At 41.0% G+C, this 15,000-nt stretch overlaps 1 protein-coding gene across 13 annotated transcripts in view; it reads right to left on the bottom strand.

Annotated features, from left to right (window-relative positions):
- Window positions 1-15,000, bottom strand: part of CADPS2 (calcium dependent secretion activator 2) — a 573,575-nt gene that overhangs the window by 94,646 nt on the left and 463,929 nt on the right. The window contains exon 17 of one of the 13 annotated variants that reach the window (XM_023740901.1): window positions 13,445-13,463. The exons of the other annotated variants lie outside the window; for them this stretch is intronic. Within the exon in view, the coding sequence (XP_023596669.1) occupies window positions 13,445-13,463 (19 nt within the window). The remainder of the gene's footprint in view (window positions 1-13,444; window positions 13,464-15,000) is intronic. 13 annotated transcript variants of the gene reach the window in all.

Below are 15,000 nucleotides of genomic sequence, written 5' to 3'. Positions count from 1 at the left end.
TAATTTCTGACACAACACACTGGCAGAAATCAGAGGTGCCCTCTGTAAGGACACTTTTTCAAAACTGAATGTGAAGAATAGAGTTTCCAATAAGGGCAATAAAGATAAGCCTCGCCTTAGATTCATGGGGTCTCTCTTTCTCCCCCATAAAGAGGCTATAAGGAAGAGAAATATAATTTTCAGAAAAAGAGCTCTTCCTGTGGTAACTAAGGAGCCATTTTTCTTTCTGCAACAGATCTTTTCCTTCAATTTACTTCTCCCTAAAACTTTAGCTTTAGACTGGGAGGCACCTCCTCCATTTGCCCTGCTCTAATCTGTTCCCACCACCACCTATCTGTCAGTTTGTTGTACTGTGGTAGCTTGTGTGTTGCTAGGATGCTGGAAGCTATGCCATTGGTCTTTCAAATACCATCAGGGTCACACATAGTGGACAGGTTACAGTGGCGCTTCCAGATTAAGAGAGACTAGGAAGAAAGGCCTGGTGACCTACTTCTAAAATTTAGCCCATGAAAACCCTATGGGTCAAGCCATCAAAACACACAGTGGTTGCAACAATGGACTCGAGCATACCAAAGATTGTGAAGATAGGCAGGACTGGGCAACATTTTGTTCTGTTGTACATGAGGTCACCAGCAACCTGATGGCAACTAACAACAAATTTGTTCCCAAGAGATATACAATGGTGCAATAAACACTCTACTTATGGTTGGTGCTTATCCATTTAACATTTATTAAAGGCTTGCTATAGTTCAGAAGTGGTGTGATGCATGTGGGGGTTTACAATCCGCAGCCCCCAAGCCATGTGCACATCCTACTAAATTCCTCTGCAGAATGGAGAACCATTGTTCGTCTGTGACAGGCATCAAAGAACACACTGATTCTTTAGGAAAATCAGCCACTCAAACACCACAAAACTGAGTGCACCTGCAATGTACTCAGCTGGGGGAAGTACGAAGAACTGTAAGACACAGCCCCGATCTCAAACAACTCAGAATTCGAAAATCTCTACTGAAGAGATCCTTAGAAGTCAGGTATCAAATCTTCCGTCTGTTCTGTAAATGCCTTTAACATACTCATACAAGGGGATGTCACTGCGGCTTATGACGTACATACCAGCCTACTCCATTTGAGGGCAACTCTAGCTATTATAGTCTAGTCAGGCAGATCGACCTGTAGGCAAGTTTGGAAACAATGTAAAGCAAACCTATCAGTGATGCAGGACATCTGAGGGGAGAGGGCTGAAAGCAGATGGGTTTAGGGGAGAAACCAGGGGAAGGTAAGCTGAAGCACTGTCCTAAAGCAATAGTAAATGACGAGGGGGTTTTCTAGAAAAAAGAGAAGCTGCCACATGGATGCATAGTGCATTTTCAGAGGAAGGTGATGATGACTATGGTTATACTATTTATAGAGAGCCTACTATGTGTCAGAAACCGTGGTGACATAGTGGTTAAGTGCTACGGCTGCTAACCAAAAGGTCTGCAGTTTGAATCCACCAGGTGCTCCTTGGAAACTCTATGGGGCAGTTCTACTCTGTCCTACAAGGTCACTATGAGTCAGAATCGACTCGATGGCAACAGGTTTTTTTTCTTTTTTTCTTTTTTTAGTGTGTGTCAGGTACAACACCAGGCACTTCTCTTGTGTTACCACACTAATTTTCCTAACAGCTTTAAGGTGTTCGGTTTTGTTACTTCTATGACTCCCAGCTAAAGAAACAAGTTCGGAGAGATGAAATGCAAACAGCTAACAGGTGGTGGAGATGAACCTTGAATTTACCGTGAGCACTTAACATCTACAATCGCCAGCCTTGGTAAGTACTGATGAACACTATGTTCTTAAATTATGAGAGAAAAGATTTCTTTGGAAAATAGTCCTCAAAGTAATTTTTAATTCTCAAGAGCTTATCGCTTATCTTCCTTAATTTCTTTTTAGATCGAAGGTATTAAGTTGGGAGTTCTTAACTAGGGGATTAAGGATAGGCTTTGGTGTGTGTGTGGGGGGTCCTTGAACCCCTTAAGATTATACGCCAAGTTTTGGTATAGTGATATTTTTGGAGAAAGAAGGACCACAACTTCGTCACATTCTCTAAGTGGTTCATAAACCAAACAAATACTACGACCACTGACCCAGGTAATCTCCAAGATTCCTTCTAGCTAAGAAATTCTACGTCTCCTATAAATGTTAGGCTTTACCTTCTGGATTATATTATTTCAATGTGTTTATCTATGTTTATAGCGTGTGTTTTTCATAAGGAAAGGGAACACAAAAATTTACTTGTTTTTATTTCATACGAGGAACTTGATTTTCCTATGACTTTAGTGTATTATTTACTGAATTTTCACAACCATTCTACTAGTTAGGGAATCGTGACCCCATTTTCCAGATTAGGAAAAGAGGCTCAGAAAGGTTAAAAAGGGTATCCAAGGTCACACAGCTACTGGCTGAGATGAGATTAAAATCCTGTCTCTGGTGTCATACAATGACTTGAATTCTTTTTTTATTTTCAATTCTCTGAAACAGGGAATAACATATACATATATATACTTGTTGTGTGCTGTCAAGTCGATTCGGACTCATAGTGACCCTATAGGATAGAGTAGAACTGCCCCATAGGGTTTTCTAGGCTGTAATCTATATGAACACAGATCGCCCAATCTTGGCTCCCCCGGAGCAGCTGGTGGGTTTGAACTGCCAACCTTCAGTTAGTACCTGAGCACTTAACCATTGCACCACCACGGCTCCATATATCTATCTCAATAGCTGAAAGTTTGAGTTTAAAAAGTCACCATGCCCTTAGCCACAAGGATGTAATAATGGAAAGAATTACAGAAACAACCCCAAAACTTATTTCTGTTTAAATGTGCATGTGTCAAAATGGCTTTTACATTTGACATAAAGCTCTGAGAGTACTCTTTGTCCCAAAGAAACTAAAAAACAGTCTAAAACATTTTATTCTTCCTAAATTAAATTTACTGAGAGGATTGAAACTTTGTACTTGAACATAATGGCCACTCTAATACTTTTAAATGAATAGCATTTTTATCAAGTACACTATGTATGCCACCTCTGGCTATCACCCATTTAACTGCAGCCAAGAGGTTTAATGCGTTTTATAGTCAAAACTCGATTGGATAACAGGGTTATCAATAGCTCCATTAAAAAATCTGAACACTGTGAATATTTGAGAATTCTTCCTTTAAATGTTCTTTCGCTCTTTTTTTTGGGTCACATTTCCACAGCATTACAGATGTCTCTACATTCTTCAAGCTTCACACCAAGTTGCTGATTGTTGTAATACATTTCAAATTGTGACATTTAAAACAAATATGCCAAAAGTAGCAAGGCTTCTTGGTAAATTTCAACGTGTTGCTCTTGGCTATAATCCTTCTTCATTCTGGAACATTTTTACCTCTCTATGATAATGCTCCTTGGCTCCCCAAAGCAATTCCTCTTAATTATAACTCTGTACATTTAAGAAGTGATCCCACAGGGCAAAGGTAGGAAGATGGAAAGGTGTAAGAAGACTTCCTGACTGTTCTGCTTTGGTAGACTTTAATTCTGCTCCCCTGCTTCATACTCCCAGCACCTTCTTCTCTGCTGCCTCCTTTCTGCCATTGAGTCTCTAATGGTGGAGGCGCCAAGAACTTACAGTGAAGGCTGTTAAGAGGGCATGGGGAGAAGACCAGTTCGATCATTTCAGTTCCTTTTTCTCCATATGTGATATATAGATGACACATTTGACCTTAAACTTTTAGCAGACTAATTGTATCTGTACATGCAGCTAAACAAGAAATAGCTCAAGATGGTGCTGGATTGAAGGACTATGGCAATAATTCCATCCCATTACTGCCTACCTCTTCTGTCCCTTGTATTGCAGCCATGAAGACCAGCTAAGGTTATCAAAAAATAATCCCTGTATATGCACTCTTGCTTGGTTCTTCAACATTCCCAGATTTTGTGGCCCAGAATTTGATTCAGCAAACATTGACTGCATGTAAGGGACTGTGCTAGCGACTGAGGAGATACAACAATGAACATAATATTTCTGCCTTTGAAAAATTTATGCTTATCTTTTCCTAACCCAATGAGGAGGTAGGGTATGGCTACATACCATCCATTTTTGGTCAATATGAGAAAGTTCTGTAATAAAGCCAGATACACAGTGAATTAAATGCACTCAGCATACAGGGTTATTAGCTTGCAAGAAACAGGATCAAAGATGTGTCCATAGGAGACTTTAAATTTTTCATGGGGTCCTTTGGAATGAAATTATTCTTTGAGTGGTTATGTGTTTGAGTTCAGAAACTTTAGGCCAGAGAAAATTAGTATCAGTCTAACACAGAAGTCTCCCCCATTTTTCCTCTTCCTATCCAAAGAAATGAACTCGTTCACTCTTCGTGAGAAGCTTGAAAGACTTAAGAAAGGACTGTAGGGATAACTGCAGGTCCTGGGAAAAAGATGGGCAGAGAGAAGGAAGAAATGAGAGAATGATCACTGTCTAGGGAAAGGAGTTAAAGGAAGAACTGAGGTTTGGAAGAAGCAGGGAGATTAGCAATGTGGAGGCATTCACAAGGGACTCTGGAGGCCCACACAATAAGGATGCATCTCGCAAGGGTTAAAAGAACAAAGATGTTGGGCCAAGGGCACAACATCTGAATTTTCCCATTTGGAACCTCAAAGGTCATCCAGCGGCAAATGCAGCCAGCCTCCTCTTTGGACTGTTGCTGTTGTTGTCAGGTGCAATAGATTTGGCTCTGACTCATACAGACCCGATGTATAACAAAAAGAAATACTGCCTGGTCCTGTGCAATCCTCACAATAGTGGGTATATCTGAGCCCGCTGGTAGCCACTGTGTCAATACATCTCGTTTAGGGTCTCCTTCTTTTTCGCTGATCCTCTATCAAGCATGATGTCCTTCTCTAGGTTGGTCCCCTCCTAATAAAATGTCCAAAATAAGGGAGATGAAGTCCCACCATCCCCACTTCTAAGGAGTATTCTGGATGTACTTCCTCTGTGGACTACTGGTTGGCAAAACTCAACTCCTCTCAGACCTGGATGAAGAAATAGTGGAATGGATACCTCCATTTCCCTTCTCTGCCCTCTCCTCCAAAGTAGTGACTGATTCCTCCTCTCTGCCCCACCCCAGCTGAAATATAAGGCAAAACTGCATTACACACAAACACACACAATGCTATGGGGCACATAAGAAATTTGTTCTGTAATGGAGACCAGAAAAAGCTCCATCTGAGCTATCTTCTCCACGTTAGATGCCTCTGTCCATTCATAAGCCCCTTTACACTACCCTAGCTGGCTTAGGGAGTTTTTATTTGTTCCCTAATAAAGATATAAAATTAAAAGCAATTGCTTTGGGGAGTCAGGGGCATTATCATAGAAAAGTAAAAATGTTCCCAAATGAAGAAGGATTCTAGCCAAGAGCAACACACTGAAATTTACCAAGCTGGTTTTTACTGGCTCCCATTGTCATTTGATATATTCATGCATAATGTGAACCTTAACTCTTGTCTGGTGTCAACGTTCTCCCTCTTTGTGCAGCCCATTCAGATTGATGGTTTGATTGGAAAGTCTAATTTTTTTTGAGGTTTTCTGGCCCATCCTCCTTCTCTAGGCACAGCAACTGTCCTAAGTGACATGGTGCCACAGCCTAGGACAACTAGGCTTCAGGGAGTCTTAATCCTGGCCAGATCTCAATACTCATAGGCCTTCTCTTCCCAGGAGGGAAGAAGGGGTGGGGTGGGAAATTAGATACTTTCTCCCATGTTAAACAAAACAACCCCTCCCTGCCAAAAGTGCCACTTGCTTTAGAACTTGTGACTAGTTTAGATGATTCTGGAGAACTCTCTGGGCTTAGTACCCTAAAGGGAATACTATAACTTGCTAGCTAAGAAGACTGCCTCAGAATCTGGAAAGAGGTGTTTTCTAAACTCACCCCCACTTCCCCAACTCCTTGAGGGTCAACCTGGCCTATATTTGCCCCAATGTCTGTGACATCCCCAAGACCTGGCACTGTCAGCTAATGCAAGAGAATGATGTATTACTGACTCTCTCTTGGTTTAATATATCCTACATCAGTTCTGCGAGTGCTGGAATATATATTACTTTCGTCAGTGCATGGAGTATCTTCAGTATAGATCAGCAGTCTCAACTTCCCTGTGCATCGGAATCACCTAGAGGGGTGGTTAAAACACAGATTGCTCAGCATTACCCCCAGAGTTTCTGAGTCAGTAGTCTATGACAAGGTCCAAGGATCTGCATTTCTAACAAGTTCCCTGGTGATGCTGATGCTGCTGGTCTGGGGAATGCGCCTTGAGAACTACTAGCGTTTACGAAAACCAAGTTAAAAACAATGGTGACCTGTGTAAACTTTGATAATTCCCTCCTTTACCTGAAATTAAGCTACACTTTTATATGAACCTAATTTTAGGTAGGTGATGGTCTTTTCTGCAGAATCTGAACATACTGTACATTTCTATATTATCATCCTAATTAGTATGGTGTAGATATTTGGACAAAGGGGCCCTGGTGGCAAAGTAGTTACGCACTTGGCTGCTAACCGAAAGGTTGGTGGTTCGAACTCACCACCCAGTCAGAGGGAAGAAAGTGTGACAGTCTGCTTCTGTAAAGATTTCAGCCTTGGAAACCCAATGGGGCAGTTCCACTCTGTCCTATAGGGTTGCTATGAATGGGAATTGACTCAACAGCAATGGGTTTCATTTTTGGGTTTAGATATTTAGACGGTCCTATGTGTAAATGAAAATAACTAATCTAGGATGGTATGGCTTCCTAAAAACCATTTAAAATCCATGAGAATACTAATGCCACAGCTGTTTGAAAACAAAGGGTCCACGGCCTCCTAATTCCAAGGCTTCCTTTGGGACCAACTTGTTTAATGACTCTGTCATTTAAAGCAACAGTTCCAGTTAATACCTCCTTGGAATTAACCATGCTAATGATACAGTGCTTTAGAATAATTGTCCTGTGGTCACAGTCACATTAACTACTTTACCTGGATTACTTTTCACATCAATAAATTCATTTCTAAACCAACGGCCAGCTGTGGAACAAAGGATAACTGGCCACTGGAGTATAGGCCAATGGCAACCAGACTGAATCCAAACTGAGCAATCTCTATAAGTCAACAGTAAGTGGTGACCCATGAGTGACAGGCCATAAAAAGTCAGATACATATGAGTGAAAACTGTCCACGACTCTCTAAGAGGCCTTCTTCAAGAGGAATACAGAAGCTTATTTTCCTCTTAAGATCTTAAAATAAGGGATGATGGTGATGAATTACAATGAAAAGATTATGAGGATCTGCATACAGAAATTTAATACTTGCGACAGAGCCAACATGGTGCTATAGATAGAACCACCATGCCATTCCTCTGCAGCGAAGACTTGAAAAACTAAGTAAAACAGATACAAACATCAATCCTGGAACCCTAAGTGTCAAATGAAGAGATAAGGAACTTGATCAAGCACCAAATGGAATAAGAAACTGACAGAGAACAGAGAAGGAGGAGAGCTACGGCATGGAGGTTCCCTACCAGCTGACGTAGCACACATTCACCATCTTAGACTACAGCCACCAAGCACTGCTGACAGGTAGGACGGGAAGGCAACTTCCCGTATCTCCCAACAGGAGACAGAGCACCCTGTAACCAGGGATACACGCTTTCCCACCACCACCATTCTTCCTTCTGTGTTGCCTCTGCTGATTTCCAATGAGCCATGGTCGCTCAGCTGGAGAGACACCAGCTCACTGCTGCCATCAGGTCTGCCCTGTTCCCAAGGGCTGGCTCCCCCAGTGCCATATATATATGTGTATATATACATATATTTTTTTTTTTGTTTCTTCTCTCTTTCTCCCTTCCTTCCTTGCCTTTCTCATGCCCACCTAGCCCTGTGTGCTATTCTCACTCATTTTTGACCGGCTGTGCCGCACCACTTGGCTAGAGAGCATGCGGCTTCCCTAAGTCCATGCTACCCCCACCAGCCGGCTTCCTCAGCACCATTTTTTAAAATTTTTCTTTATCTTTTCCCTTCTCCCTTTTCTTCCCTCCCCACCTAGGCCCTGTGCTGCCTCCACCCCTTCCTGAGGAGCTGTGCCGCAACACCCGGTGAGAGAGACACCAGCTCACCACCACCTCCATTCCACCCTACCCCAATCAGCACCATATTTATTTATTTTTTGTTGTTGTTTCTTGTTTCTTCTCTTTCTTTCCTTTCTCCTGCCCACCTAGCCCCATGCACTGCCTCCACCCCTTCTTGACAGGCTGAGCTGCACTGCTTGGCTAGAGAGCCACCAGCACAAGGCCCCCCCTCAGGTCTTACCTGCCCCCACTCATCCAATCTCACTGTGCTACCATTTTGTTTATTTTTTTATCTTCTCTCTTTTTTTTTTTTTGCTTTTTTCTTGCTTCTGTTTCTCTCTCTTCTTTCTATCACCATCCACTTAGCTTCGCACATCACATCCCCTCTGTTCCCTCCTGGCAAGATCACTCTCAATGGAGAGAGGCTGAAAACTTTCCCTCTGAGAACAGGAACAAGACAAGGATGCCCTTTATTACCACTCCTATTTAACATAGTGCTGGAAGTCCTACCTAGAGCAATAAAGTAAGAAACATAAATAAGGGGCATCCAAATTGGTAAGGAAGAAGTAAAACTATCCCTATTTGTGGGTGATACAATACTATTCATACAGAACCCAAAAGCCTCCATGAGAAAACTACAGAAACTAATAGAAAGACTTGGCAGAGTAGCAATACACAAAAATACATAAAAATCAGTTGGATTCCTATACACCAATAAAGAAAACTATGAAAAGGAAATCAGGAATGCAATATCATTTATAATAGACACTAAAAAAAAAATACTTAGGAATAAATATAACCAGCAATGTAAATGACCTACACAAAGAAAACTTCAAAACACTACTGCAAGACACCAAAAGAGACACATATAAATGCAAAAACATACCATGTTCATGGATAGGCAGATTCAACATTGTGAAAATGTCAACTCTACCCAAAGCAATCTACAGACACAATGCAATCCCGATCCAAATACCAACAGCATTATTCAAGGAGATGGAAAAACTAATCATTAAACTTATATGGAAAAAAAAGAGGCCCTGGGTAAGTAAAGCACTAATGAAAAAGAAGAATAAAAGTAAGAGGCCTCACACTACCTGACCTCAGAACCTAGTATACAGCTATGGTAGTCAAAACAGGCTAGTACTGGTACAATGACAGACACATTGATTATGGAACAGAATCAAGAACTCAGATGTAAATCCATCCACCTATGGTCACCCGATCTTCGACAAAGGCACAAAGTCCATTAAATGGGGAAAAGACAGTCTTTTTTAACAAGTAGTACAGGCAAAACTGGATGTCCATCTGTAAAAAAAGAAACAGGACCCATACCTCACACTCATACCATACCACAAAGACCTAAATATAAAACCAAAACTATAAAGATTGTAGAAAAATTAAAATCAATGCTAGAGGTCCTAATCCATGGCATAAATAGGATACAATCATAACTAACAATACACAAATACCAGAAGATAAGCTAGATAACTGGGATCTTCTAAAAATTAAATACTTAGCTCATCAAAGGACTTCACTGAAAGAGTGGAAAGAGAACCTACAGAGTGGGAAAAAATTTTTGGCTATGACAAATCCAATGAAGGTCTAATCTCTGAAATCTATAGGAAAATCCAACACCTCCACAACAAAAAGACAAATAATCCAATTAAAAAATGGGCAAAGGATATGAACAGACACTTCACCAAAGAAGACATTCAGGTGGCTAACAGACACATGAGGAAATGCTCAAGATCACTAGCCATAAGAGAAATGCAAATCAAAACTACAATGAGATACCATCTCACCCTGACATTACTGGCACGAATCAAAAAAACAGAAAATAACAAATGTTGGAGAGGCTGCGGAGAGATTGGAACCCTTATGTGCTGCTGGTGGGAATGCAAAATGCTGCAACTATTTTGGAAAACGATATGGCACTTCTTAAAATAGCTAGAAATAAAAATACCATATAATCCAGCAATCCCACTCCTAGGAATATATCCTAGAGAAATAAGAGCCATCATACAAACAGACATATGCACACCCATGTTCATGGCAGCATTACTCACGATAGTAAAAAGATGGAAACAACCTAAGAGCCCATCAACAGATGAATGGATAAACAAAGTATGGTACATACACACAATGGAGTACTATGCAAAGATAAAGAACAACGATGAATCTGCAAAATATCTCACAACATGGATGAATCTGGAGGGCATTATGATGATGGAAATAAGTCAATCACGAAAGGACAAACATTGTATGAAACCACTATTATAAAAATTCATGAAAAGGTTTACACAGAGAAAGAAACAATCTTTAATAGTTACAAGGGAGAGGATGGGTGGGGAGGGAGAAACACTAACCAGACAATAGTTAAGTGGTAACTTTGGTGAAGGATAAGACAGTACACAATACTGGGGAAGTCAGTACAACCAAGGCAAAGTCATAGAAGCTTCATAGGCACATCCAAATTCCCTGAGGGACCGAATTACTGGGCTGAGGGCTAGGGATCATGTTCTTGGGGGACATCCAGCTCAACTGGCATAACATAGTTCATCAAGAAAATGTTCTATATCCTACTTTTTTCTGACTTTTTTTTTATTGTACTTTAGATTAAGGTTTACAGAACAAATACTTTCTCATTAAACAGTCAGCACAACATATTGTTTTATGACAATGGTTAACCCCACAACATGTCATCACTATCCCTTCTCAACGTTAGGTTCCCTATTACCAGCTTTCCTGTCCCCTCCTGCCTTCTAGTCCTTGTCCCTGGACTGTTGTGCCCCATTGGTCTCGTTTTGTTTTATGGGGCTGTCTAATCTTTGGCTGAAGGGTGAACCTTGGTAGTGACTTCATTACTGACCTAAAAGGGTGTCCGGGGGCCATACTCTCAGGGTTTCTCCAGTCTCTGTCAGGCCAGTAAGTCTGGTCTTTTTCTGTGAGTTAGAATTTTGTTCTACATTTTTCTCCAGCTCTGTCCAAGACCCTCTGTTGTGATCCCTGTCAGTGGTGGTAGCCGGGCACCATCTATTTGTACTGGACTCAGTCTGGTGGAAGCCGTGCTAGTTGTGGTCCATCAGTTCTTTGGACTAATCTTTTCCTTGTATCTTGTTTTCTTCATTCTCCCTTGCTCCCGAATGGGTGAGACTGGTAGAGTATCTTAGATGGCTGCTCACAGGCTTTTAAGACCCCAGACGCTACTCACCAAGGTAGAATGTAGAACATTTTCTTTATAAACTGTGTTATGCCAATTGAGCTAGATGTTCCCAAGACCATGGTCCCCACAGCCCTCCTCTGAGCAGTTCAGTCCCTGAGGGAGTTTGGATGTGTCTATGGAGCTTCCATGACCTTTCCTTGTACAAGTTGTGCTGGCTTCCCCAGTACTGTGTACTGTCTTACCCTTCACCAAAGTTACCACTTACCTATTGTCTACTTAGTACTGCTCCTTCTCACCCCTCCCATCCCTTGTAACCAAAAAAGATTATTTCTTTTTGTGGGTAAATTTTTCATGAGTTTTTACGTAGAGGTCTCATACAATATTTGTCCTTTTGTGATTGACTTATTTCACTCAGCATAATGTCCTCCAGTTTCATCCATGTTATGAGATGCTTCACAGATTCATCATTGTTCTTTATTGTTCCATAATACTCCATTGTGTGTATGTACCATAGTTTGTTTATCCATTCATCTGTTGATGGGCATCTAGGTTGTTTCCATCTTTTTGCTATTGTGAACAATGCTGTAATGAACATGGGTGTGCATATGTCTATTCACGTGACGGCTCTTATTTCTCTAGGTCTATATCCTACTTTGGTGAGTAGCGTCTGGGGTCTTAAAAGCTTGTAAGCGGCCATCTAAGACACTCCACTGATTCCACCTTGTCTGGAGCAAGGGAGAATGAAGAAAACCAAAGACACAAGGGAAAGATTAGTTCAAAGGACTAATGGACCACAACTACCATGGCCTCCACCAGACTGAGTCCAGCACAACTACTTGGTGCCCAGCTACCACCACCGACTGCTCTGACAGGGATCAAAATAGAGGGTCCCGGACAGAGCTGAAGAAAAATGTATAACAAAATTCAAACTCACAAAAGAAGACCAGACTTACTGGACTCACAGAGACTGGAGAAACCCCGAGAGTATGGCCCCCCCACACCCTTTTAACAGTACTGAGGTCACTCCTGAGGTTCACCCTTCAGTCAAAGATTAGACAGGCCCATAAAACAAACTATAATACACATAGTTCAACCATGTATATGAGACTAATTGGGCACACTAGCAAGGACGAGAAGGCAGGAGAGGACAGGAAAGCTGGACGAATGGAAATGGGGAAACCAAGGTCGAGAAGGTGAGAGTGTTGACAGGTTGTGGGGTTGGCAACCAGTGTCAAAAAATAATATGTGTGTTGTTTAATGAGAGACTAATTTGCTCTATAAACTTTCACCTAAAGCACAATAAAAAAATTTAATATTTGGTTTATCTTTTTCCCAGACTTTGATAAACTATGCGACTTACAAGAGCTGACAAACACACGTATGCCCTGGTTTGAGTTTAGTTTGTGAAGCAGAGAAACCTAAAGTTTTACAGGTAAGACAATATCTCCAGTGTTTCTGGATTCAAGGACTATGAAGGCTTGGAGAAGAAGAAAGTTTTTTATATTGTATACTTAGTTTGCTGTAGGCAGCTCTGGCTAAAACTACGTTGTAGGAGTCTAATGACAGCATACAATTTTGCAACTGGTAATTTTGCACGCTAATTGCATAACGGGTTTTTCTAAAGACTGGTCTTTAGCTACGCCATGTATATACATATTTATGTGTACATACACACATACATTCAATATCTGAAAGTAGTAAGTAGTCCTTTCCCTTGCTTTACTGCTCTTTTTATATACATTCTTTCCATTTGCCTTCAATATAATTTAGATATAGAAAATCATCCGAATAATCTCAATAACAGTGACTGCCATGCCAATATTCAATTATTATATAATTAAAGGCTATAGCATCTTTAAGGAGCCCTGGTGGCACAATGGTTAAGCACTCAGCTGCTAACTGAAAGGTCAATGGTTCAAACTCAACAGCAGCTCCAAGGTAGTAAAGACCTGGCCATCTGCTCCCATAAAGATTTTAGCCTAGGAAACCCTATGGATCAGTTCTACCCTGTCCTATAGGTTCATTATCATTTGGAATTGACTTGACGGCACACAGAAATAACACAGCATCTTTCATGTCATGATCACTCCTTCTTGTCTTCTAATTATATTTACCTAAGCAGCCTCTTCACTGTCATGTTATATTCATGCATAAGAGGAGCATCATCACGTGTACAGTCTCACATCCTCTCCTGCTCCTTCAGCCCCTTTCACTCTTTACCATTCTCAAGGAGAAAATCTGCCAATGAACAATGGGGGATTCAGGCAAGGCAGGGTCTAGTGAGGCAGTGGGATGAAGATGGTCTGTTCAGGACTGGGCAATGGGAGATGTGAAAGGGACTCCAGGTGCTTGCCAGCTGGGAGGCAAGCTGAGGAAGAAGAAGCTTCCTGGAGACAGCAACCACAATATGAAAGATACTGTGTGAAAGACTTACAGCCTTGGGTGCTAAGAAATTATTCAAAAGATCTTGATGTCTGTGTGTACGTATTTGTTTGCTTTGGCACAGAAGATCTGCTAGGGCAGCCAGTGCTTACATTAGTAGTGATAATATGGTTGATGCTAAGGCTTAGAGAAAGTCTCTTAGCTGGATAAGTATGAAGCCCAGGTGTAGAGAGTAGGGTTGGGCATAGTGCCATCTGGCACATTTCTGCAGCTTTAACATCCTGTGTTGGCCAGCTGCTGTGAATATGTGTGTATGCACTGAAGCCTCAGGGCTATTTTACAGGTTTCCTTTTTGAAATAAATAAAAAAAAAATCTAGCATTACAAAAAGCTTCGATTAGGTCTTTTGATTTATTTCTTGAAGCTATGTGGCTGCTTAGCTATGGCTTACAATAACGAAGCTTCCCTAATTTCTAAAATGACTTCATCTGTGCAGGCTTTTGAGTATTTATAAACACTGTTGAGAAATAAAAGAGTGGGAATCTGTCAGTTTGCATTACTTTGGTTTTGTCCAATTGGAAAAGACTTTTTAATACATCTAAACTACTCGGATTAACAAGGTGCTGCAGGAGACAGGCTGCTATATGTCACCTGGTTTACCTGTTGACACATGTTAGTAAATAAACGAGGGGGGTCACCAATCAGTCCCTTTCAAACTCTGGCTTTGGAGCATGATAAATTCTACAAAATTGTTCATGAAAGGAAGAAAGCTTGTTATTTCAAGATGGCATTTATCTGTGAATCACATTCCATATAGAAGTCAAACAAACAAAAAACCCAACAAATACATGACACGCTGTCAAGTGAGCCGAGCAAGCTGCCATCCTTTTTGAGACCTTTTAGGGAACAGGTGTTGAACACTTGAAATGAGATTTCCATGCATCTTCAGAGCAAGGAGGTAAGATTCTATCAAGAGCTGTTCAGAGTGTTAGAGATTACGGCCTAGGGAATAACTCCCCGTAAGGAGCACATCAAAGGAGACATTATATAAATGTTTTGCTTTCTCAGGGGGTGCTTATGTTCTCTCTAAATCTCTTCACATGAAGAATTTCTAAAGAAGACAAATATTCATGAAAGAAGTTTTTGGAAGAGTGTAAGATATTTTTCCAGATCCTGTGGAATCTGGTGTATTTTCAATTAAGTATTCCTGATGCATTATCTTGTGCAGTTGCCTCATGTTCTTATTTTATGAATCTTTTTCTTTCTTTTCAACATTCTTTGTGAATCAAGATGATGCATGAGCTTCACGGCATCACTCTGGTGTGTACGAAGCATTTTTTTTTT

Source organism: Trichechus manatus, unplaced genomic scaffold (genome assembly GCF_000243295.1).
Source record: "Trichechus manatus latirostris isolate Lorelei unplaced genomic scaffold, TriManLat1.0 scaffold00167, whole genome shotgun sequence".
Lineage (NCBI taxonomy): Eukaryota > Metazoa > Chordata > Mammalia > Sirenia > Trichechidae > Trichechus > Trichechus manatus.
This window is presented reverse-complemented; position numbering and strand designations above follow the sequence as displayed.